Raw genomic sequence first — 26,263 nt, forward strand, 5'->3', positions numbered from 1 at the left:
CGCAATCTCAATTGAATACTCTCAATTTAGGAATATCCTTCATACCCACTAACAATACGAGTTTGTTTGAAGAAGTGGTGAACCTTTTCAAGCTAGTTCGAAAAATGGAGTTGAAAATCTTCTTTGGTAATCTAACGATTGAAACAAGGGAAAAATGAACATGTCCATATCTTGAAATGAAAGACAGAAGTCATTTTCATCCCCAAATTAATCACCCTCTAGTTAACTTGTTTAAAACCAAAACCACTAGAGCCTTCAAATGCCTCAAATACAGCACTTGCAGTAAACAAAACATCAAGAAACATCAGCTAAAAATCATTAAGGACCTAGCAGAGGACAACAGTATTACTATAAAAAAAAGCTGATAAAGGTGATGCCCTAGTTATTATGGACACCACGACATACAATGAAGGTTGCCTAAAATTACTATCTGATGAAGACACCTACCTTAAACTAGATTATGACCCTATCAGTAACATTAAAGAGAGTATCAAGAAAACTATTTCCAAAGCAGAAGATTTGGACTGGATTTCTGAAAACACGAGTACATTTCTGATTAACAAAAATCCAGTGACACCGGTCTTTTACGGCCTTCTAAAAATACATAAAAACAAAACAGACCCTCCATTTAGGCCGATTGTTGCTGGCACAGAAAGCATTTTTCATCCCCTGGCAGTTTATCTTGACACCGCACTCCAACCTTTTGTTTCAAAAAACCAAAATGTATCTAAAGGATACCATGCACTTCTTACAAAACATCAGGAATTTAAAAATGGATGAACTCAACCTACTACTCTTTACAATGGATGTAAGCAACCTATACACCTCAATTCCCCACAACCAAGGTATTGAAGCACTAGAATGTTTTTTATTAAACATGGGGAAATAAATATTCACAAAGTATTGGCAATAGAACTTATCAACATCATCCTTTTTAATAACTACTTCAGATTCAACTGACAATTCTTTTTACAAACCTCAGGTACCTGTATGGGGTCATCAGTTGCACCCTCCTACGCAAACATATTTATGGATTTTTTTCGAGTGCACTCATGTTCTTAATGAACCAATGTATAAAGATAAAACCAAAAGTTGATATAGATATATCGACGATATTTTTGGAATTTGGAGAGGAACAGAGCAAGAACTTCGAACATTTTGGGAATATCTAAACAATTGTAATGAGAGAATTCAGTTTACAATGGACATTGGCAAACCAAGCGTGAATTTCCTTGATGTCATTATTGAAATAACCAGCACAGGACTTAAAACTCAAATCTATAGGAAACCAACTGAACATTTAAAAGAAAACCTACCATAAAGCCAACTACTCGGGGTCAAAAGAATCACATCAAAAGTGGACAGACTACAGGATGAGTACACCACTATGAAGTCCAGATTCAAAGATAGGAGTTTTCCAGAGGATCTGATCAACAAAGCCATACTAAGAACGGAAACACAAAGCCGTGAAGACCTATTAGATCCAAAGATCAAAAATGAAAGAACCACCTTAATTCATTCAGTGAAATACTCTAGTCAGAGCTTTACAGATCAAACGGATTATACACAAAAATTAGGATATATTCAAAACAGACCCACAATTGAACAGTCTCTTCCCGGAACCCCGATGCTGGCATACAAGCGAGGAAAAAACTTTTGCGACAAATTGATCAAAGCAGAAAAACGGAAACCAAATAACCAACCCCTCATGTCCAAACCCAAAAATGGAACTTATCCTTGTCTCAATTGCCAACATTGCTCTAATGTAATAAAAGGAGATCATATTCGACATGGCAACACCGGGAAGAAAATCCATCTTAAACAATTTGCAACTTGTGATTCCAAAAATGTCATTTATGCTCTGCGCTGTCCCTGTAGGAAATACTACGTAGGGAAGTCTACCAGAAAGGCCAAGGAACGATGGACTGAGCACAAGTCTAATATTTGCACCAAAAACATCAAATCCCCTGTGTACAGACATTTTAGAGACCACCAACATACAGTTGCTCAAATGAGAATGGTGATAATAGAAGTAGTACACCCACTTCCCAGAGGAGGAGATCTACAAAGACTACTTTCACAGAGAGAACTTTTTTGGATACATTGCCTAGATTCACTCCTCTTGGTATAAATGAGGACTATCATCTAGGACCCTACCTGTGATGAATATTCCATTTTACCACAAGTTCCCATTATCACTCATTAGGATTACATTACCCTCTGCTATGGTGAAATTTCTGTGTTAAATGCACTTGCATATGTTTTACAAAATACACCTCATATGGTGGATGATGTTGTTTAGGATTGTATTCCCTTTGCTATGACCAAATCCCTGTGTAATATGCACTTGCATATGTTTTACAAATTGCACCTAAAATGGTGGAGGTTATTATTGTTTTGACAAAAATTATTAACATTAGGTCACCTTGTGGAGATATGTTATATCTGATTTGGAAATGTTTAAAAAGTTACCACATATGGTGGAATATATATGTGAACAAGGTGTCATTTGTGTTTTGCATGTCAGATAAGTGTTAATTATGCAAACAGACCTCTGTTACTCTAAAACAAATGTACACCTAGAGGACTGGTAGTTTCTACGGACTAGGCTCGACCATATTTCCTCTCACGCAAGCTCTCTTCACATCCATATGAGTATGGGTTGCTTATTCTCTCCTTTACTTTCCTTTTAAGTATGCGCGCTCACTTGACGTTCCTCGTTATATTCTGCGCATGAGCAGTGATTTTGTATACATAAATTCAGACGCCTGTCTCACCGTGTTGTCAGATTCATGACATCTCTATTATCACGCATGTTATTATGCTGATTTACACGTATCCTCTCCCATTGTTTAAAATGCGTTTTTACATATTCCTTACTCTGAATACAGTCTATTCTCCATCCCGCGCATACGCGGTTATTTTGTTTTCATAGAATTCTAACGCCGGCATTGCCGTGTCGTCAGATCCATGACGTGGCCGAATCATTAAGTCTTGGTGATGCGCATGCACGTAGAGATGGTTCCCTATTCGCATGTTTTTTGCATACGTAATTCAAGTATCAGGTATTTAAGAAGGCGCTCATTGAGTGTACCGCATCCTCCTCCGGTGGGGCACGGCGCACCATGATCGCTTGCACGGATTCTCTGAACAGTATCAAGTAAGTGTAATGACTGATTCTGTCAGTCTTACCAGTACGCTTTCTTCACCTTAATAAGCTTTTGCTTATTCTTTTCTCCCCCTGTAGATTACTTTACTCATTTGAAGTACCACCCTGTGTGTTATCTTTTGAAAGATCTTACATGGATCTGTCCTTCAGGACTTTTTCAGAACTTGTTGTAAGTAGAGACTTTTCTCCTCTCTCCTTAGCGTTACTCCTCCCATCACTACTTGGGTTTACATATGTTTTATTTCTTTAACGTTGAGACGAATGATCTCTCCAGAGCTTCTACTTCATGTTCCATTGGATACTTCTTTTCAGTTATGTGACCACCATAGTTGGTAAATTACATTGTTCAATCTTTCCTCCATTTTGTTAAAATGCTCTTTCTGCCTTACTAGGACCCCTCTTTTTACAGACTAGATTGGTTAGAAGCTATGTCTATGACCACTTACAAATAATTCTACTGCAGTTCGAAATAGCTGACTTTATCTCACTAGCTTTTCTATACTTGTTGAACACACCTGTCATTTAATCAGTTATTTTGTATCGAATAATTAATGATAAAAATGAAATTGTAATGCACACTACATATGCAGCTATACTAAGATGTACTTTTCTCTATCTTTTTCTAGAATTTTGTAAAATATGATTCTGCCCCTGAAGAAGAGTGTATACTCGAAAGGCGTTGGGCCTAAAAACATTGTATAAATAAATGTATGAATTGTTTTTCTCATAAAATCTTGTGAGCTGGGTATTTACTCTTACTGCCCCACCAACTGAACTATCGACTGCATTATATGCATCAAATGTTAATGTGAAATTATATATAAATAACACTGAATTACTGATCTGCTCCACAGATACTAGATAGTGTGCAGGGGACGGGGGTTCCTAAATCCCTAGGAACAACCATATTTTATTCTTTGCTTATGCTCTACCCAGCAGCAGGCCTCTGAAACAGCGCCTTCTGTAACTGAAGGCACACCTTCTACGTCACTGGGTAACAACCCGGTTTAGGAAGCCTATTAACTCAAAGGCAACTCGGGTGCTTGCCGTCACGTCTAGTATTGGTGCCCAGACGGAGTTGAGCCCTGGCGCTGTGAATGGACTGCTGCATCCGCTTCTGCAGAACTCCCAGTTTGTGGGGGTGAGTGTCAATGGCCATCTGCCCTCTTTGCTTGTCAGTGATGCGCCCACAAATGTAAGGCTCAAGCAAATAAAATGGGCCCTCATTTTTCTATGAGGGGGGAAAAATCTAATTCTAATCTCTAGGCCCCCGCTACGGCCATGAGTGACCTGAACTCTGGTCCTGCTGTTTGTAAAGAAACGGCTCCAGGGGTGAAGGGTTCTCTAAGTGTGGCCTCTCAGACCCTGCGAGACTCTGGCTAGGTTCGGAGTGCTAAGGTCGAGGCCACTCCTATGTTTGGGCAGGTGACTAAGGATGTGGTAATAGCCCCTTTCGCCATTCCGACACTGTGGTTGAAATGTAACAGGAAGGGTCTTGAACATAAGTCACGCAATTTGTATTTGTATTCATTTTATTTATATAACGCATCAAAACCCTGAGGCAGCTGAGCACTTTTCTTACATGTTATAAGATACACAAGTTACAGACAGATATGTGCCATATGCATCATTTCTTTACAATAATGTACATAAAAAGATAAACAAAATAGAAAGCAAATAATATGCAGGATATGCAAATATGTACATACATGACCTAACAGTTGGTGAATATATAATTAATTGTGGTCTTGGTCACTGAGCCAATCTTTAACCTTATTCCTGAAATCATGAACGAAGGTTCTGCTCTGGTGGTTGAGGGGAGTACATTCCATTTTTTTGCAGCAAGGACTGGGTAGCTAACTCCGCCCGCTCGCTGTTGGTTGAAGAGTGGTGTCATGATACAATGGGTTTGAGCTGTTCTGCTAGGTTGTAGTGAAGTATGGCGTGTACATTTGTCACATAGGTATAAAGGTGCCTGATTGTATAAACACTTGTGTGTTAATGAGAGTGTCTTGAGTTCAATTCTTTGCCTAACATTAAGCCAATTTAAGTTTTGTCTGATTGTAGATATATGTTGTTTCCTTGAGATGTTGCAGGCAGATCTAACTGCCTTATTCTGCATGACTTGCATTTTGTTTATGTCCTGTTGGGATGTTCCTAAATAGAGAGCATTACAGTAGTCTAACTTAGATAACACTAAGGCTCTGGCTACAAATATGCAGTTGGCTGTGGTAAGGTAAGGGCGGCAAGCTGTAATGAGCTTGCAGGTGTATCTTGTTGCTGAAGCTAGAGCATTTGTTTGTCTCGTGAATGATAGTGACGAGTCAATGTAAATGCCTAGTGTTTTCACGTCATTAACTACCTTAATTATGTATCCATCAGTAATAAAGGAAGTGTCTAGTTTATTCGTTTTAGTTGGGGAGCCAAGTAAGAGTAGTTCGGTTTTGTCGTCGTTAAGACATAAACCGTGTTTGGCCATCCAGATTTGAATGATGATGTAAATGTCATTCAATGTTTTACTATCTGCAGTGTAATCACCCGTGATAGGACTGAGTATCTGGGTGTCATCTGCATAATTTGTGTAGGTGACACCCAGATGGTCAAGTATATCAAATAAAGGTTTGGTGAAAATATTGTAGAGCGTTGGTGACACGCATGATCCTTGAGGGACACCACAAGAGACTGGCGATGGTAAGGCTAAAGCGGATGGAGCGAAGACCCTTATGGATCTATTACTAAGGAACAATTTGATCCATGAGTTGGCTTGATCGGAGAAATATGCAGCAGATAAGTGCTTGCATAAAATATCATGATTCACCAGGTCAAATGCCGCAGATTGATCAAGTAGTAAAAGCAGGGTGGATTTACCTTTTGTCTTTTAAAGCCTGGGTCTGATTCTTTAAGTCAATAAGTGCTGTCTCTGTCCCATTTCTAGGTCTGAAACCTGACTGTCTTAGACCTAGTAGTTTATTTGCTTCCGAGTATTGCTGAATTTGAAGATGGGCTGCCTGATCAAGTATTTTCAGCAGGAATGGGACCGTTGTGATTGGAGGGTGGTTAGATGGGTTGTTTTGGTCCAGTGTGGGTTTTTTTAGGGGGGGGGATACCCAAGCATCTTTCAGGCTGGTGGGCACATTACTAGAGGCAAATGATGCATTAAAGAATGCAGTGACGAAAGGAGCTAGTGGAGTTGCAGCTTCCTTTATTAGGGTTGCAGGGCAGATATCACCTTTACAATTGGATGGTTTGAGTTTGCGTATAATCAGCTATACTTCTTTGATGGATAAAGGTTTGAAGTTAAATTGTGGTGGTACGATAGTAAGTGAGGCTGGTAGATTCTGTGGTAAGGTATTGTTAATGAGGTCTTTTTTCATGTTTATTTTTTTGAGTGGCATTGTAATTTTATCTTGGAGCGCGTTTTGTATATTGGTACACCATTGGGTATCCTTAATACAAGGGTCAGGTATAGGGGCCGGTGACTCAAGTTCCTTTAGTATGTTGAACAATTCTTTGGTACTTGAATTAGCTTTGACTATACGGTCATTGAAGTTAACTTTTTTAGCCTGGACAATAGCTGTCTTGTAGTTAGGTGAAGTCGCAATAAAGATATCCTTATTTTGTGCAGATGGGGATTTTTTCCAGATAGTTTCTGCTGATCGTTTCACTTTTCTAAGAGACTTTAGGTGTGGTGTATACCATTTATTAATATGGGCTTGTTGTTTAGATTTCTGTAGTTTAAGAGGGGCTATAGCATTGATGGCTTTGAAGATTGTTTCGTTATATAGATTCACTAGATCAGATGGGTCCGATTGGGAAGTATTAAGATGAGTTATGGGGTGTAATAATGGTAACAGATTTTCTAAGGTAAGGTTACGTTTACTTCTGGTCATTAGAGCTGGGGCTTTAATAGTAGTAGTGGCAGCTGTAATCTTGTCAATAGTGAAGGTAATGAGATTATGGTCCGTCCAGGCACATGGTGTATTGCCCAGTACCATGATGGAGTAATTGAGGTCCGCTAGCCAGTCTAATGTACGGCCTTTATTATCTGTTGGATTAGATATATGGTGAGTAAACCCAAGCTCAGACATGGCGTCCTTAAGAGATGAGGCCTTCATGTCTTTTGGATCATCTAAGCCTAAACTAAAGTTGCCTCGGATTATAACTTGTGACTTGCATTTCGTATTGTTGGACAATAGTTGTGATATATCATTTTCAAAAGTACTAGTGCCACCAGGAGGGCAGTAAATTAGTTGTATGGTAATAGTGGTTGTAGCAGAGGTAGATATTTTAATGATAAGTAGTTCAGCCGAGGGTAGATGGTATTTGTTAATCAATCTTAGTTCTAGGACTGTTCTGTAGATAAATGCAACACCACCTCCTTTGGGCGAGTTAGTCTCTGCACGAATGATGGAGTAGTTGTTGGGTAGGGTTAGGGCTAGGGCAGGGCCTAATGTGGGATTCAGCCAGGTTTCTGTGATAGCCATGATGTCAATGTTCTGGGTCGTGAGAATATCTAATATGTCAAGGGCATGTGGTTGGATAGACCTTGCGTTGATCAACCACACTTTAATGGCGTTAGGCGAGTTATTAGCCGGGAGAACTGCCATTTTCCACTTATTTGTGTTTTTAAGGCATTTGTCTATGAGGGTATTTCTTGCTGAGCTTGTCTTATTGGCAAAGTTTTTAGGTTTCAGGTAGTGTTGGGTTCTGAGGCCCAGTCTCCAGTTTCTCAGTGGGTAAGGCATGGTCTCGTAGTAGTATTTATTTGTGGCCAATCGCAGTGCCATTCTGGATATCTTCAGGGAGATTTTCGGACCTGCATCTGTTTTCTACTCAGGACATTGAATTTGTTTGTTTGTCATTTGATGATGCAGTCTCTATGGTAGAGTTGGGTGTAAAAATAAAATTTGGTGTCAATGCGATTTTGGTGGTTAGCCAAGACTTGAGAGAGAGACTTTTGGGAGGATGGGTAGTGGAGAGGCGCCGCTGATTGATGGGTCGAGTGATAACTTCCCTACATGTAGACCAGTTATAGTGAATGAAAAGGCCCCTCCCCAACCCCCTATTGTGTTAGTCAAAGATAAAGGCCTGTTCTCAGCTCCCCGAAATCCTAAGCCAAGTCTCAGAAACCGGGGATGGTAGATGAGCCTCTAGTGGCAAAGGAGTGGCAGTTTGTAAACTGCAATGCACAGGGTTCCAACTATTTTAAAAATAGGGCCATTAAAGAGGCCATCTTTAATTTGCCTCCAAGAAACGTGGCTTGTTAACTCCTTCCAGATAGAGGGTTTTACTACTCTACATCAGTCAGCCACACATTTGAAAATTTGGAAGGCCATTGGGGGCCTACTTATTTCTGTCCATAACTATGTAACAACAGAGATAGAAGTTATTCCCTCAAAGATAAAGGGGTTTCTGGCAATCAAATTAGGGCTGCGTGCCAGCGATCGGTTACAACCAATGGTAGTAATGAACTTATATTGGAGCCCGGCCTGTTTAGCGCTTACAATCTTCTTGGAGTCCCTTGCTGAACTATTATTGCGTATAAAATCACAATTTGCTGGAGCAGGTATCCTCCTGGCGGGGGACTTCAATGCGCAATGCAATGATATATCCCACCCGAATGGTAGACTGGCTCCAAAGAGATCGATGTCCAACGGGAAGAGAGGCTATCATTTCTTTCCGACTGGAAACTGGCTATGGCAAATGGCTCACTAAAGGGGGATGTGCTACCGGCTGAAACCTGGAGGCATGAGATTTGCTGTTGGACCATTGATTATGTATTTGTCTCTCCTGCCCTCTTTGAGATCTGTACAGAATTCCACGTTAGGGAGGGGGGCAGTAGTAATCATAGTTGCATGGAATTCTCCTTGGTGTGGGAATTTTCCAGGCTACCAACTGAACATGGACACAGGTAGTATAGCTCAGTGGCAACGTGCTGGTATTGGAAGCAAGACGACACAGAGCAACACAGTTTCGAATCTAGGGTCCGCGCTTAGAAACCTCTTCGGTATTAAGCGTGTTATAAATGTCCAATTGTGATTATAACAATGCCAATCTGTAATGGTAAATAATGGGAAGAACAGGCTTGTAAGGTATAGAACGGACAGCATCTGTCTTAATCATAAGTTGCAAAGCTATTGCATGGGTACTCCCAATTCTCGTTTAGTGGAATTGTGCAGTTCGCTAAACTTTTCTAGATTTTCTGTGGGCCTCTGACCCTCCATCTCGGTCGGATCCTCATAAGCAATTTATCAACTTGAACTCGTTTGACGAGGAAACTTGGGTGAAAATGAAACAACTGCGTAAAGTGATTTAAGGCTGGAACTCTAGGGTTGGAGCAATACAGGGCTAGAATAGAGTGTCTCAGGAGGGACTACAGAAATTGGCCCCGAGGTCATAGAGCCCTTCACCTGCAAAAGACTGTGAATTAATGCAGGAAGCGCCGAGTAATAATAACTCGCGAAATTTCTGGGCTCTTATAAACCGCTCAGAGGTCTCGCAATTGGGCCTGCAAAGTAATGTAGTCCCAAAGACCACATGGTGTAATCGCTTTAGTGCTCTGCATAAAAAATCATCTCCAAACTCTTTCATTAGGATCACTAATATAGCTACATCGCTAAATGGGACAGTGCTGAACATTATTTGTGAAAGATCTTGGGTAAAGGGGGGGGGGGCAGTGCTCTATGGGGCCTGGGTAAATTTTCAAAGCCCATTGATATGGTCAGTAGGGGAGCACCTGTGGCAAAAGTTGGAGTCTTGGGGGCTCCCGAGGCCGCTCCTGCCTCTACATCAGGTTTGCCTGAGAATGTTGTCCTGAGGGTCAGGTGGAATGCTCTTGGTCATCTGTCCGCCCCGATCCTGGTCGAGAAGATGGTTAGACAGGGTTGTCTGTTGGCCTCCCAGTCTCTTCAACCTTTATTTGGCAGACTTTGAGGAAATGCTGGACCCATCGTCGCTGCCTAGCCTCCAAGATTGTCTTTTGCCCTATCAGGTAGCTAGCGTATGCAGATGCATTGTCCTTTTAGACCACACTGCAGTCGATTTTCAAAAATTCCGGGCAGGCTTCTCCCAAATTTCAGATGGTCCTTGGGGAAACATGTGATTCCGGTAGAGAAAGTGGTGGTGTACATGAGTTTTAAAATGTACTCTTTTCCCACTACGTACCAACTGGACCTAGACCTCGATGGGAAAGTGTTCAAGCTGTCATGTCAAATGAAAAAACTCCTGGCCACTTTTTGAAAATGTTCATTGCTGCCACTAATAGGATTCTACACCACCAAAGTGATTCCAGTTCTCTTGTACGGATTGAAACAAAACCCTTGATATGGAGAACAAATTGGGCAAGAGTGGAGGGATGACTATGGAAGAGTGTGCTGGGTCTCCCCCAAAGTTTGCCTGTAGCCAGATTGAGGTACGAGTCAGGTCATGAGGTGCATCCGGATGCTGGTAGAATGGAGGCTTGTCTCATTGTATAGGTTGATAGTGGTCCCACTGGCCAATTCCCTATATGAAGACAAGGTGCCCTTTTGGAACAAGCTTCCTCTCCGGTTTTTTTGGACTTAGTTGTTCGTGTCCAAGGTTTTGTTGGCATTCGAAGCAGAGACCTTAATAATCAATCCCGTGAAAGTTAAGAGTGCTCAGCTGCGCATGGATTGGATCTGCACAATTGATAGTATGCACAAACTCACTTTGGCAAAAGCACTCTCACCCTTTGATAAAAATATTAGCTTCATACCCAGATATTTGAGACACTTCCCTAGTTTGAATCTGAGGCAGGATTACTTCAGAGTACGTCTCAACCTGGTACATAGAGGTGAATTGCTCTCTCATCGTAATAAGTGTACGCAGGCAGCAAATCATTGCTAGTTGTGTGAGGATGCCAGAGTGCAGTCCCCCAGAAATATTCTATTAGAGTGCAGAGGTACATGTGGGATTTAAGTATCTTTTACACTTTGCGGAGAGGGAAGACCGACTACAGTCAGATGTTTTGGGACATGCTAATGGATGGCCACAAAGTCTCCCTCACTGTGCACGTTGTGCATGTTTTACAGGCTTGCGGCCTAATGCATAGTTATTAATCTCTGTTAGATTTTAGAGGGGGTTTGTCCATCCCTCAATGCTTGGAAGATTAATTTGTTATATAGTTTTGTTAAATAAAGCATGGAAAGAAGTTTTATATTCAAAAATATTGGTAGTAGAGATTGAATGTAAATGAAATGTCGTTTTATTTTGTATTGCCTTGCACTGTGAAAAGTGGAATGGTCGGCTAAAAAACACTAAACATTTTTTTTTTTAAAACAAGATGTGGGTTGGAAGTGACTCGAGGAGAAGGTACAGGTCTGGGAAGGAGTTGAGCCTGATCCAGTGAGTAGTGCTAGATTGGTGCATTGGGCCCCTAATGCTGTAAATGTTGTTGAAACCTGCTGTAGCTAAAACTAAATTACAGCTGCCACCAGCGTACACCCCAACACACTTTCAAGGCGATAGAAACGCCCTCGGTCAAAAATGGGGTGCTTAAAAAAGCCCCCCCTCTTACACTGATAGCCATATCAGGTAGCACACCAGAAATAGTTGCAGTTGCAGGGGGTGGGGGAGGGGGATTCGGTAGAAGTGCCACTGACAACAAAAGACAATTTGAAAAACCAAGGAAGCCGCCAACTTATGGAGCCAGGACAGAATTTCATTTTTGGGGCTCTAATAAACACTTCTTTTTTGCTGTGTCTCTCAGAACAGCCTTTTCTGAGTAGGTCTTTCATCCAAGGCAAACCAAATTTACTTTCAAGTGCAGCACTTTGAAGCCTCCTTTAAATGAAACCCCAGCCTGGTTGGGAGTCCCCTGCACTGGTCATTTACTTGGCTTGTGGCCATTTTAAAAACGGATTTGCCACATGCTCTTGTTTAGATCACATATTCAGAGAAGGCAAAGCCTGTTTTTATTCACAAGTTACTTCTAACAAGAAGCCAGTAAAATCAGTCCTTTACACCATACCTGAATAAGATTCTAGAGTAAATCTACCAAAAACCTGATTCTACAACAATAATAGGGAAAATGTAAAATCCTGGCATTTAAACCATTGAAAATAAACTTTGATTGCTAAACCCATAATAATGCAAACTAATGCATCGAACGCCAACTCTTCAACCTTTTTTAGACTTCTCATTTTTTAAACCAACTTCTTAGAATAGGGATATCCAACCTGCAACTTGCCCCCTAACCTTTGCCCTGCACCGCCCTTACCCACACCTAGTTGCTACCCTACAATCTTCCTGCAAGGTGTTTTACCATTCTTCCCATTTCGTGCCCCTTTGGAAGTTCGTTTTAAAATAGGAATTTCTTATTCTACTTTTTCTAAATACAGCATGAATTTTCTAGATTTTCTGTTCAACCTTTCAGCATGTTTATAGTATGTTCCGATCTCGAATATTTGTAAAGTTTGAGATCATGACTAATTTGCTAATCTGAAAAGAAAATGCTTATTGTAACTTTATTAAGCACATTCATTGTAATAGAGTGTGACAGTCAATCTGACTCTATAGGATTCAGGCCATAACTACTGGATAGATCCTTAGAATGTTTTCCTGAATTGAACTCCTTCAAAGCACTGACAAAGAGCAAAATAGTAACTTTTCTTCTGGAGGGAGGAAGGTTTGGACTATTGGACGAATATCAGTGCTGCAAATCCATGTGCTAATTGCATTTTTGTCTTTGGTGACAGTAACTCCCATTAGCAACTGGAGGTAAATGTTTTCTATCTGACAGCTAATCAGGGTGCAGACCTTGCAGGTGTTAATTGTTTGTATGGCCATGGCTCCTGATAGATCATTGTGTTTTTTTTTTTTTTTTTAAATAACTTTGACCCCCTGTGAATTCAGAGAAGGAGGCTTGTTCCTTACATGTTTTTATTTTCTCATTAAAAAAAGATCTAGTCTTTCCCAAAACTGGTGTCACTAATCCCTACTCTACATAAGGAAAGGCAAGAGGTGTTAGTCAGAATGTCAAGGTGTCAAAACAGAAATGTAGTCCTATTCTGAACTTGGCACTTTTCCTATATCTTAACAAAAGAAAAAAGTAACCAGGACGTATTGCAGGTCATCACCCGAATAGGGGATGGCTACAGATTTCTGAACCCCACCGTGTGTCTCTTTATAATAATAATTTTTCTATAACTCGCTTAATACCATCAAGTGGTTTCTAAGCGCGGGATCAGGATTCAAACCTGTGTTGCGCTGTGTTGTCTTGCTGCAAGAAAAATGCATTGCCCTGAGCTATCCTTCATCCCCCAATAGGGCCTGGCCTATGCAAATAGTCCCCAAATATGTTGTAGTTGTACTTCTGAAGTGCTGTCCTGGCTCCAACCAGACCTGTGAGTCTCTCTTAAGTCGGTCTTTTCCCCACACTCTGGGGTGCCTCTCCTTTTACTCCACAACCAGGCATTTCTTTCTCCGTCCCCCACTCTGGGGTTCGGTTCTTTATCTCTCCTTCAATCTGGGGGCTCTTGGTAGTCTCTCCACTCTAGGGCTTGCCACTTCCTCTCCCACATTGGGGCATCTTGGTATTCTCCCCTCTCTAGGGCTTTTCTCAGTTGTTCTCCCCACTCTGGGGCCTCCTGTATCTTCCCCCACCTCAGGTTTCTCTGTCCCTTTCTTGTGTTCCTGTCTGCCTCCTGTTCTCCTGTGGTGCCTGCGTACCTGGGTGTGTCCAGTGGTGCTTCCAGGGAGGTTGATGCAGTCTGTGTGGACTGCCTCCTGCTGCTGACCTGTTAAGGCAAGATGTCTACTAGATGTTGCTTTGACCGGAGTCTCTCCTCCGCTTCCTTGCTGAGGAGATCTCTGGGCAGCTCCTCCAGGGCTCTACCTCGGTCCCTGATGTATCTCAAGCTTGTTCTGCCAGCCACGCTGGAGGGTTCAGTTTGTTCGCCTGCAGGGTCTTCTCTTCGCACTTTCCTTGTGCAGATGCGATGCCACGTCTGGCGATTTCTTTCACTGGACATCTCTCCTCTGAAATTGTGTTGCAGCACTCTTGAACTGTGTGGATTCTTTTCCTTGATTGGTTCTTGTTTTTACGTGCCTCCAGGAGGCTGGTCTATCCATAATTCTACTTTCCAGAAGAGGATCTGCATAAAATTGGGGTCAGAAGCCATGCTAGCCATTAAAGAGGCCCCCAGGTTAACTTATCCCTTTACTCCTATTTACCCCACTAAGTTGTCAGTGTTGTGGGGGGAGAGGGATGTCGCTCTATGGGATTTTCCTGTCTCCTAAGGGGGAGTCACCTCCAAAGGGATCCCGCTCACCATGTCCCCTCTGGGACGTTAAGCCTAGTGGGCTTGCCTGCTTAGTCACAAAGTCGGTGACTTCCCTTTGGGGAGAAGTGACAAACTCCTCCTTGGTCACCACCCAACCCCACATCCACCTGTTTTTTAAAAGGAAGGTAATAGATTAGTATCCGGTCATGCACGCAGATGTAAAAAGATGTTGAGCTATCACTGCTGGGCAAGACTGGTAGTAAAGTGCTACTTTGTTCTTCAGTTTTGATGTTCACAAAAGTATATGGTTGCTAAAACACTAATTTTGCTACATGATTGCTACATGATGGATTGTTTTTTATCTTGAAGCAGCACGAACTCTCTGATGGAGATTTGGATGCTGATCTAGCAGCGGAGGATGAAGTGATCCACCTGGATGGCAGCTGTTCTTCTGCCAGTTCAACGGCAACCAGCAACACTGAAGAGAATGATATTGATGAAGAAACCATGTGAGTGAATTTTCTGCAGAGCAAAACATGTAGGGCTAAATGTAGGGCTAAATGCTCATTGTACTTTCCAAAATAACCATAACGTGATGATGAAAAAAGACTGTTCAAAATGTAGTTGTCAAATGAAAGATCTAGGATGTAGTGAATCTTAGTGGAGAACGCACAGTATTTCCATTTCAAAGAAACAATTACTGAATTGTTTACTGGCCTGTTATGTTTACTGGACATGGTGTATCATACCCTTCGAAGGAAACCATTCCAACACCTGCACAGACATTCCTAGATGAGAAAGTATGTAGTAGAGGTTGGGTGTGCAGTTTTGAGTATATGTAGATATTTTTGGGTAGCAAACCTTATTCTATATAAAGAAGCAGTGTTATCAACTAACATAGTGTGCTGACATTCCTTTGTGGGAGCTTTGAGGAAACGCTGTACTTCAGAACCTGCCTGCATCACCTCCTAAGAGCATAGTTCTTGGTTGCTCGTCCATTTTAACATAATAGAGAACCTTGGCTGGTGTGTTCTGTGCCTTTTTACCCTACCACACAGGGTCGGACTGGGACAACAAATAGGCCCGGTCACCCAAAAAAAAGTGGCCCAACCCCCTCGCCTCAAAAAAGTGGCCCACCTGTCACGACTCTTAACCTCTGATGACATCGCCGGAAGTGATGTCATTTGACCCCAACCCAAAGTGACATCCCGGGAATCGATGAAACACGACCTTTCACCCCTTGACAAAACAGGAAGTGGTATCAAATAGCATTGTTCCGAAGTACACTAAATTACTGTGAATTCAAGCAGACGTCCAAGGCCAAATATTGTATAGCACTTACGCTTAAGCTCTTTTTTATAGAACAAATATGCATACAATATCACCCAACCTGTGTTGGTACTCATTTATCGACCTAAGAAGGATGAAAGGCTTTTTGGAAAGAAAAAAAAATTGAAAAAAGAAATATATATTTTTTCAATTTTCCTTTCTTCCAGACCGGCCCATCATGGCCATAAACCGGCCCCCACTCCCTAGGGATGATTTCGGCCCGGTCACGGGCCAAAAGGCCGGGGGGCCAATCTGACCCTGCTACCACATAGAGGGCAGAAGTACAGATACCCCCCTCCAGGCTTTACACCCTCACAGAGGGCCTCAGCAGTATTTTGTATAATGGTGGGAGTGAGAGTTTGTAGTGGCTAACCCTTGTTTTGGCATAGACATTCACTGGGAAGGTTTGTTTCTGTAAATGGCGGGCACACACAACTTTTGGGCTGATGGACTCCCATTACCTAACATACGTGAGACTCTGGCCACATACAGTAATGCCTCAGTGCTTGGTGTGATAGTATTCTGCCTATCATCAGATTGTATTTTCATAAGAATAACCTCATCCCGCACAATTTATCACTTCTTTAGGGGATGAACGCTTTGCTGGATGCCATTCAAACTGTAATCTGACAGTTATTTTTGTCTGTTTAATGAAGGGGATATTTGCAGGTTTGCGTAACATATATTTCCAAAATGATTTCCATGCATGCAAATGCGGTACGATTGTGCACAGTACTGTAAGTGACTTCAATCCAGCAATCCAACTAAGTCAATGCCTAGTCTGGGATGCCCAATGGAAGCCCTTATTTATATATTTTTATGTCAAGTTCTTAAATCTGGATGATGAACCCTTATATAACGCCCCTCTCTTTGAATCCCCCTGACCTCATTGAGCCAAGGAGTAGGTTTGTTTTGCAAATTAAAAGATTTATTTGAAGAATTAAACAATATATATCACACTTTTATGAATAAATTAATATTTGATAGCACACTTATGAATATAATAGTGATCAACAATGGATAATATTACAATAGCACAATTCTTTAATCACTTAGGAGTTGGTATAGAAAGAATAAGGTAGCAGAGAATACTTTGTATGGTTTCAAGGAAATGCAAGATGGGAAAGAATGCAACACAGATGAAGAGGGCATCACTTGAAAGTTTAGTCTTGTAGTAGTTGCTTAAATTAAGAAAGTCATGAATTTTCTATAAAGAACAGTCTTTTATAATGTTCTCGCCTGGAGCTGCCAATCCAAAAAACGGTCCTGTAGCACTAGGACCTAATCGAACAGAAAAACCTCCAGGAAACAAAGTGACTCCACTTTGTTGGGAAAGGCGCTTCACAGTTAGCCCCAGTTAGGTTGCTAATATTTAGTATGCTGTAGATTAAGTATCATGTTTTCGATATGAAAGTAATGCAATTCAAAGAATTGTTAGATTCTTGGCAAGAATTGTTTAATTCACATTCCTGTAATATTTGCTGCCAAAGTTTGTCTTTGTAAATCACACAAAGAGTTTGCATCTCAAATTGCCACAATACTCTGGTGCCAATGCATTTCGGATAAAACCTTCATCAGGGCGGTATTATAGCAAAAAACAAATTATATAGCATGACTTATATTTCATCATTGTTAACAGTATATGTATACACATAACAGCCATTATTTAAATATAATTACAAAAGCACATACCAATCCGCGAGCCACGTCCATTTGAAGAGATAATGAACAAAAATAAAACAAAACGGCATCCCAATTAGTTAACTGAAGTAAATGTGCATTTTCTCTCCATCTTTAAACTATATGTGCATGTCCTACCTTGGTCATGCCGAACGCTTGGATCGTGGTTTTGTACGGTAGTACAACAAGATCTACAAGAAAGTTAAACAATAATACTGAGTCATATTGAGATTCAATGCACGTGATTGTAATCTCGTGTCTTCGAAGCCTTAAAGGCGCAGTTACTTGTGCAGGAAGGGTAATAGAAATGTGTATTCTTTACATGGATCGCAATGATGTATTAAAAACTATGGGTCCGCAACGAACCAGCGACTAAATATGAAGAAGTAGAGCGTATGGAGGAATTAGTTGATCCAGTGTAATCCATCACTAGGACATGCATTCTGTTAATTGTGCATTGATCGCTATGATGTCATTTAAGCAATGAGTTCAGAGCGAACCAACAACTAAAATTAAAATGGAAAAGTAAAAAATGTGTGAAAGAAGAGCGTTTGGGGAAATATGTTGATCCATTGAGGAATGCCACTTGGACTTGCTTGATCCAAAATGATGTTATTTAAGCATTGTGTCCAAAACGAACCAACGAATCAGATTTGAAATGTATGGAAGTAGAGCGTGTTTTGTTGATCCAGTGTAAACTACCACTTGTGCGGGGTCATCAAGACTTAATTATGTGCATGTGAAATACATCAGGATAAGCAATCATTGGTGTACTTAAGGTATGAACTGAATCAAATAATTGATCCAAATGTGTGCAAGTAGAGCAACAGTTATATGTAGTGCATTCCACTATTATGAAGAAATCAACCCAGGTATAGTCCAATCATGAAAAGTTACGGCAAAAATTGTAAAGTGCAGTTATATAACGGAGCCATAAAAACAGATGGCTAGGAACAGAAGCTCCACGTTTACATGGAGAAATGCCAATATTCTGTCAATAAAATATAAAGTTAGTTCAGTTCTTCAAAAATAATTTTACAAGAAACACATATAGTTTATTTTTTCATTGAGCCCTCTTGGAGTGAGAGAACTCAGACGATATATCAAAAAGGTTTCTCTTTGGTCCATTTTCCTTTGGAAGTTCTCGTGGGTGTCTCTTTTAGAAACCACTTCTAGAATTACAAAGCGGATCTGAGCCAGGTTGTGTTTCCTCTCATCCCAATGTCTTGACACCGCTGAGTTCGAATTGTGATTCCTTATGCATGATCTATGTTCATTTCATCTAATTTTTGCTACTCGCAATGTCTGACCCACATAGTACAGTCCACACGGACACTTGATGGCATAAATCACGTTATTAGAGTCACATGTAGCAAAATCTTTCAATCTGATTGTCTCTCCTGTATGGGGATGCTTTACTGTTTCTCCTTTCATCACATAGCCACAATTGCTACAATTCAAACAAGGAAATGTTCCAATTCTTTCTGTGAGTTTCTTCTTAAGTGCTGGTTTGTTTTCAACTAGTCTATCACTTAGGTTTTGACTCTGCTGGTAGGCGAATGTGGGTACTTCCTTAAACAAGTGTTCTACTCTTTGATGACATAATAATGTGTTCCAATGTTTTTTGATAATGCACTTTATGCGGTCACTTTGACGTGAGTTTTTGGACACAAAGACCAGTGGAGGAGCCGACTCTTGCTTAGTCTTTATCTTCAATAAGTCTTCTCTGCTTTGTGTAGCTACTCGTGATTGAGCTGTGTTTATTTCTTCTTCCAAATATCCCCTGTCGAGGAACTTCTTCCCCATCTCTTGGATGGCTATCTTGTAGTCTTCTGGGTCACTTACCAATCTTTTTACCCTGAGCATCTGGCTATATGGAAGGTTTTTTATAAGACTCAGTTGATGGAAGCTGAGAATGCAACACAGAAATAAACTCGATATGGTTTCAACAAGAGATAATATGATCACTTTTTCCCCTGTGACTACTCACTCCCCCCTTATGCAATATGAAGAGATGGAAAGGAGAGCACACAGGTTTCCAGAATACAATCAAATGCAGTTCAGTTCCAGTTCCCCCCAGCAAACTTAGAGAAACAGGGATGATTTTAAAACACAGGCCAAATGCTTTGAAATGTGGTTGCAATGGATGAGAAAATATGCTAAATGCTTTTTAATTCACTAAAGGAGATTCAGGGTAGGTGATAGTTACTTTAGATTGGTACAGGTCAACACTAGCAATGATTCATGAGTGATTATCAGGTTGAAAACGAATTTCAGCAGTGGAAAGCAAGAAGCAGCTATTTTTACAAGTGGTGAAATAAAGCTAATTTTCAATTCGCTGCACTTTTTCCGCGTGCGTATATCGCGATTACGGAAATATTATAAGGAGTTGGAATGTCATTTCGGGTTTGTTGGACAGTTTAGGATCTTAGCTCTAAAATGACAGTTAAATCTCGCTTCTAGGACGTGTGGTTCAAAAGATACGGACGTTTTTGTGGAGGTAGATTTTCCAAAATAAAGTCAAGATTTCAGAATGACAGATGACGCTTTTACAGATTTGAAATCACAGAAGGGACACACGATTTCTATGCAGTTCTGGTCCGGTTGAAATGGTTTAAATAAGATCATTTTAACTAAGAGATTGGTTCTGTACAGTTCTAGGCTGAATACTCCCTCCTAGTTTTGGACTGAAAGGGAAATAGGCCTCAGGTTTGGACTTCACTCGCCACCGGACGGTCTCAGGCCCTCTAGGTTCTGCTCACAGCACGCTCTCTGGTCTGCTATCAGCACTGCACAGTGGTCTGGTCTGGGTCTGACGGGTTCTGGATACAGCTTCTGCTTTCTGGGCCCGGATCTGGTTCTGGCACAGGGGTCAAGCCAGAAGCAAAACAGCTCGCCCGGCTGTTGAATAGTTTAGTTAGGTTGCTGGATCCTGAGGCCTGCTGAGAGGAGTTCAGCTTGTGGATTAGGCCTCAGCTTCTCCAAGGCTCTAGAGTTGCGTGCTGCGCAGGAATCGATGAGTAGTGGAAAAATAAGTGTCTATCTGGGTCTCAGCAGTCTCTTTTTATGTCTTCTCAAAGGGGGTGTGGAGGCTGACTTTCTATGCCCAACCCTCTGAGGATCCTGATAGGTTAAAGGATTTACTGTCCTCTGAGTGGAGAAGGGAGTAGTGAGTCAGAATGAGTCATCAGGTATCATCTTTATTGCTGAAGGAACGACCATGCCCCTTTGGTTTCTCAAGAAAATCAATTTTTCATAATCAAACATGCTTCCCAGATACACACGTTGTTGATAATACATGTACATATCGCATATTAATTAAGACAGGTCTCTGTTTAACCCTGATCTTTCTAAGAGCTTGGGTTCAGAAATGATAACTTATCAGCGATTTTAGTGGGTTTTGCAATATTGGTTTTGCACCAAATCTTACAGAGGTACACCCCCTCTCTGGGCATATTACAATAAGTTTTCAATTTTCTAGTATAAACACAGTGTCTACAATATTAATAAATACGGGGCTTGGCCTCAGAACATCCCACGGCGTCCAACTTAGTCTTGAACTGTGAGTGAAGGTGTCATTTTAAGAATCTCAAAATTGTACATTTCTATCAGCTGGTTACAATTAGTTATCAGTATTCTTATAAAACATATATTTGCCTTCACTTCAGTACACCCATTGGTTTGTCCCCGCCCCTAGAAGCTTAGCTTGACTCAGAGGTCACATGTCTTGTTTTTCCTAGAGCAGTGTTGACAGTTACACCCAAAATCAGCATATTCTATTCAATTGAAAGAGTCTATTGTCTTGTGTTCCTGCTAGCATACCAGGGTGCCACTCCATCAAATTAACTTGACCATGCGATTTCCTGCCTTGTTGCTGAGAAGACTATGTGTGAAGAGTTCTCATAGAAAAGCAAGCCTTTTGAAGTCTCTGCTAACTCAGGTTACTGTTTAGCTCCTGAAATATAGGTCTCCTGTCAGAATTTAGATCACCAGCGCCGGTCAGTGGCGCTGGTGATCTACACAGGGATTTAGCTTGGTAGCATAGGATTCTCGCTGATATTGTACTGATGTGGATTCTGCAGTAAATGAGGTGGATCACCCAACAAGAAGTTGTATCCTTTTGGTGGTTTTGTGAGCCATGATTTTAGCAATTTTGACGATCAAGAAAATGAATTCCCAAACAGCTCTGGGTTGCTTTTGGCAATCAGGATTGCTATTCCCAAGTGGTTTCAGGCTACTGTGTGTGTAGACCAATAGTGGTTTTAGGCAGTGACCTCCTGTGCTCACTAATATAGGCAAAAGTGGGTGGCAGCCTATTTTTCAGATTTTTACTGTGCATTTTTGGATGATTTCTGGCGAGCAGCATGCTTTCCGGTGGCCACTCTAATGTTTCTGCTGCCAGCGATGTTGTAGGGCTTGGATGCGTGGGTGAAAACATCCCACAGTACGCAGCAATGAGAGGCTGGTCCTACCTTACAGAATGCATTGTTTGTGGTTGTCCGACTAAGCTCGTTTTTGGATTGTCGATTACATGTAGATAATGAGCACTGAAAACCATTGCGAAGTCGCAACAGGTTCTACAACATTAGCACTTTTTTCCTTCAAACCATCTTAGTGCTTCAGTGTCCATTAATTAGACACTGGATCCATTAATTGAATTAAGGCCTACATATTAATCCAGAAAGAGTTATATAGTGCAGGGTTTCTCAAATTTCAATATCTGTCCTCTACTGTAGATTGTTGACACAAGTGCCACGCAGTGGATGGTCCATGATCTCAAAATGTGTTTTATTTCCTAGCCTGATTGCTATGTCCTAGCGCTATTACTGTTCTTAAAGTAAGTTCAAAATTCTGAGTGGGAGGCTCTACCTGCTCCTGGGTTCCGCCATGGTGAGCCATTTGATCTCTGCCATTGGGAAGGATGTGAAATCTTATAATGGCCTAGCTTTGTGTGAACAGCACTATAAATCGGCCAAATCTGTTTGGCTCTCGTTACTGGTTCTTGAAATTTTGTACTTTGAGTGCTGTAACTCTGCCATGTCATTTGTGACAACTCCGAGATGATTGTCAACTCTCCTCAAGCGGGAGCCACTCCCTTCGGGACTAGGGAGGTGAAACAGCTGTCCTTATCACCCCCTAGGGGACAGAGTAAGCAGGATCCCTCCAAAGGTGACTCCACCCACCCCCTTAGGGGGACAAGAAAACCCCAGAGGAGCACAATTTACCATCTCTTCCCCCACCACTTATACCTTCATGGGGTATGTGGGAACTAAGCTATATGATAACCTTAAAAACCCTTTTTTAATAGCTGATTGGGCTTCTGACTCTAGCCATCCCTAATCTTCCTGGAAGACAGTGCAGAGATAAGTAGATCAGCCCCTTGGAGTAGAGTCAGATAAAGAACCAATCAGAAGAGCTGTTGAGGGATTCCAGCAGAGTTCATTTGAACTTGAAGGCCCAGAGGAGGGGGCGACCAGAGAGAGTGAATGCTAGGCTCAGTCTCCCGGCCTACAGACTAGGCTATGGGATTGCATCGAGGCAGACCGGACAAGTAAACGGGAAGTTACGGCTGGTTGATGTGGTAGACCGGGATCCTTGCAGTGCCAACGCACAGGCCGATGGAGAAAGCCGCCATTGCATTCCCACTAGAGGCGAGCAGTAGACTAGAAGCGACTCCGACCAATGCAGAGTGCAGTTGAGGAGTCGTGTTAATGGCTCTGTGGCGGACAACTCTGCGCCCCTCCCGAGAAGCACCACTCATCAGGAACAGGAACACAGTGGCTGCAGGTAACTGGGGGGTGGTCAGCAAAGCAAGGAAGAAAGTCCCCTGAGTGCGGAGAGGATAGAAAAGCCCAAGAGCGGGGTGAAGGGAAGAGATTGACCCCAGATAAGGGAGAGCACAGAGAAGCCCCAAGGTGGGGAAAACCCTGAGAGGCCCCTAGAGTGGGGAGAAAGAAGAGACCAGCCCCAGAGTGGGAAGAAGACACAGAAGTCCAGGAGTAGGGAGAGGGCAAGAGACCAACCCTAGACGAGGCAGAGCACAGAGAAGCCGCAAGGCTCCCCTCCTGTAGAGAGGGGGAGCACAGAGGCGGATAGAGAGGATACCGGCGGAGTGAAGCTGAGTGTTACCAGTGTAGCCAGTGTGGCTGTGGGTGCACACGACCCTCCCTTTATAAGAACTACGTCCTTAATGGATAGGCTGGAGCCTGGACCCTCAGGACTCCTAATGACTGATGCCGTTGTGCACTCTCAGACCAGCGGTGAAGACGGAGGGGCGCATCAGCTCACTCGACTGCAGCGACGTTTCCTGGCCGCTGGAGGGATCGAGCCTGTTGAGCTTCTGACAACATCCCTGGTAAGTGGCTGCAGGTCTCATAAAAGAACTTGTACTTCAATTTCATCCTCCAGTTCTGAAAACTTTTTTGATTGCCAGGCAATTAATTCACCTACATTTAATGTCACTTTGACACCAGTAACAGGACTTGCACCCTGTTTCCCTTATGGTACGATTCTAGAAGAAGAGAATGTAAAGAACAGAAGTCACGCTGTGTCCGAGGTGCATCTGGAGGTTCATCCGGCGGCATCCTCGGAAATTGATTCATCTGTCATCGAGTGTGGTACAAACCCAAACAGCTATCAAACGGCTCCCACGGCAGACTCCCACCAATATGGAGCTGTAGAGCTGCTGTCGACTTTATCCTTATTAGCCTCAGCGGGCTGCATGTTGGAACAGGACAATGTCCATACTAAAGCGAATGAGTGCAATCAACCTGAAATCGTTGGCACTCCGGTCCGGCTATCCAGCAGCTATGATTTATACCTGTGCAATAACAGCCTTCCAGCTCAAGCCGAGAATAACGCTCTGGCAGAAGTCAAAGGAAATATGTTGGCTGATGTTGCAATCGACATTGGAAACCCCATCGGGAACAACGTAGATGAAATTCAAATACAGGAATCACTAGTCCCTACTGCCAAGGATATGAGGAGTCCTAACCGGCGGAGCTCGATTGCCATAGCCGACAAAGTACTTAAAGTACTTAATTGAAATAAACACGAGACTGGCAAGTCAGCAAACCTCTTATAACGAGGCGGAAGTACCGTCTATGGAATTGCCACCGGCACCTGTGCCGGATGCAGGTGCAAACATGTTTTTACCGTGGAATGCCCCAAAGCAGTTACTGGAAACATGGGAGTTTGTTGAAAAACAGAATCCGTGGCTAAAACCTATGGTGAAAAGGAAAAGAACCAACTCCATAAATGATGACTCTACCGATCTACTGTTTGTATCCCAAAAAAGACATACTAAAGAAGGACATTTAACCGGTCGTGATGAAAATGGGGATGAGTCATACTTATCATCACTACTGACAGTCGGTCCAAACATAGATAAAATATCTACCAAAGAAAGCAATCCCTGGAAGCCAAAGTCAACAACATATAGTCTGAGATCAAAGATCGCCAAGAAAAGAAAACTTCAAACTCAAAGTAGGGCAGAATGCTTATCTAAGGAAATCACCAGAGAAGTAAACACACTAATAATGGCTGCTCACACAATATCGATGTTACCATACATGAAATTATATGAACAATTGAACGATAATAGAAAGGATTAAACAACACTTTTGGCCATGTTGAATACCAAAATGAGAACTGTGGAGCAAGATCTGACGAGAACTCAACAAATTTTGTCAAATGAAAATCTAAAATCTGAGGCAAATGTGAACATCATACTAGAGCACACTATGAACAGTGCGACTGATAAACGTCTGTTTGCAGAAGTAGCTCGAGAAGCGATTGCTCTGTTAAAACACCAGAAGACGAATTTCACCTCCATGGAGCAGCCAGTGAAACAGAATGGTGACTGCTTTGACATGCGTGATGAGATAATATCTGTAACTAATACACTGCAGCAGACTGAACAAACTGTGGAAACTAAGACCGATAAAGAACCAAATACAAATACTCAAAAGACACGTCATGGCAGCGGGTGTACGAATGATCTTCCGTCCAAATGCAAACAAAAATTGAAAAGACAAAAAGAAGCTGAGGGAAGTAGCACCATTAGTGTTAACAGCGAATCACACCCAGTCCACACTCCTGCAGTCATTCTGGAAAGTGCGTTGGATGCTACTTTGGAGCAACCTGTGTGCGCTAGCTCCATTGTGAAAACGGACCTGACCCAGTCTAATAAAGGCCCATTACCTGCAAAATTGCCGGACCCTAAAGCTGCCTTGACGGACCATGATCACCTAAATCCAGTTACTGGTAGTGATCTGAAAGACACCGAAGCAGCCTCGCAAAAGCAGTCCATATCTACTTCAAAGGATGTGTTTTCAATTTTTGATCCTAAAAAATCAGAGATTCAAAAAAAAAATAACCCAGAGGTGCTGATGGCCTTGAAAAAAACCAAGAACATGAGAAAGCGTAAAAACCAAAAAAGATCCAGTGTGCGCTCTTTTCTAAGAAATATAAAAGGCTTTAGCATTACAACTACTACTAAGCAACTCTCTGGAGCCATCACTAATGACCACCCCAGTACACAAATGTCAAATCTACCTGCTGGGCAACAGACTAGCCGTGAAGTTGAAAAAGGCACAATCACCGGGAAGGAGAGCTCTCTAGAAGATCTATTAGATCTCTCGACATACGAGCAGAGCGAAAGCGACAAAAGTGGTTGGACTGAGACTCCTGATCCAACACCGAATGAGGAGTGTGTATCGCAGGAAGCTGTAATCAGTATTGACCTCAGATCCCCATTGCATGAAGCAAAATTACCTGAGGTCAAGAAAACCTACAAGAAGCAGCCTATCCTTCAAGATATTCCATCTGGCAAAATCAGCGA

The 26,263-nt window shown here is 42.0% G+C and overlaps 1 protein-coding gene across 5 annotated transcripts in view; it reads left to right on the forward strand.

Moving 5' to 3' along the window:
• Positions 1 to 26,263, forward strand: part of TRIM37 (tripartite motif containing 37) — a 1,981,866-nt gene that overhangs the window by 1,291,372 nt on the left and 664,231 nt on the right. For 3 of the 5 annotated variants that reach the window (XM_069615157.1, XM_069615154.1, XM_069615155.1), the window contains one exon: positions 14,782 to 14,921. In XM_069615157.1, coding sequence (XP_069471258.1) covers positions 14,782 to 14,921 — 140 coding nt within the window. The remainder of the gene's footprint in view (positions 1 to 14,781; positions 14,922 to 26,263) is intronic. The other 2 variants (XM_069615156.1, XM_069615158.1) reach the window with 1 other exon arrangement.

This window comes from Ambystoma mexicanum, chromosome 9 (assembly GCF_040938575.1).
Source record: "Ambystoma mexicanum isolate Mex_15411 chromosome 9, UKY_AmexF1_1, whole genome shotgun sequence".
Taxonomy (NCBI): domain Eukaryota; kingdom Metazoa; phylum Chordata; class Amphibia; order Caudata; family Ambystomatidae; genus Ambystoma; species Ambystoma mexicanum.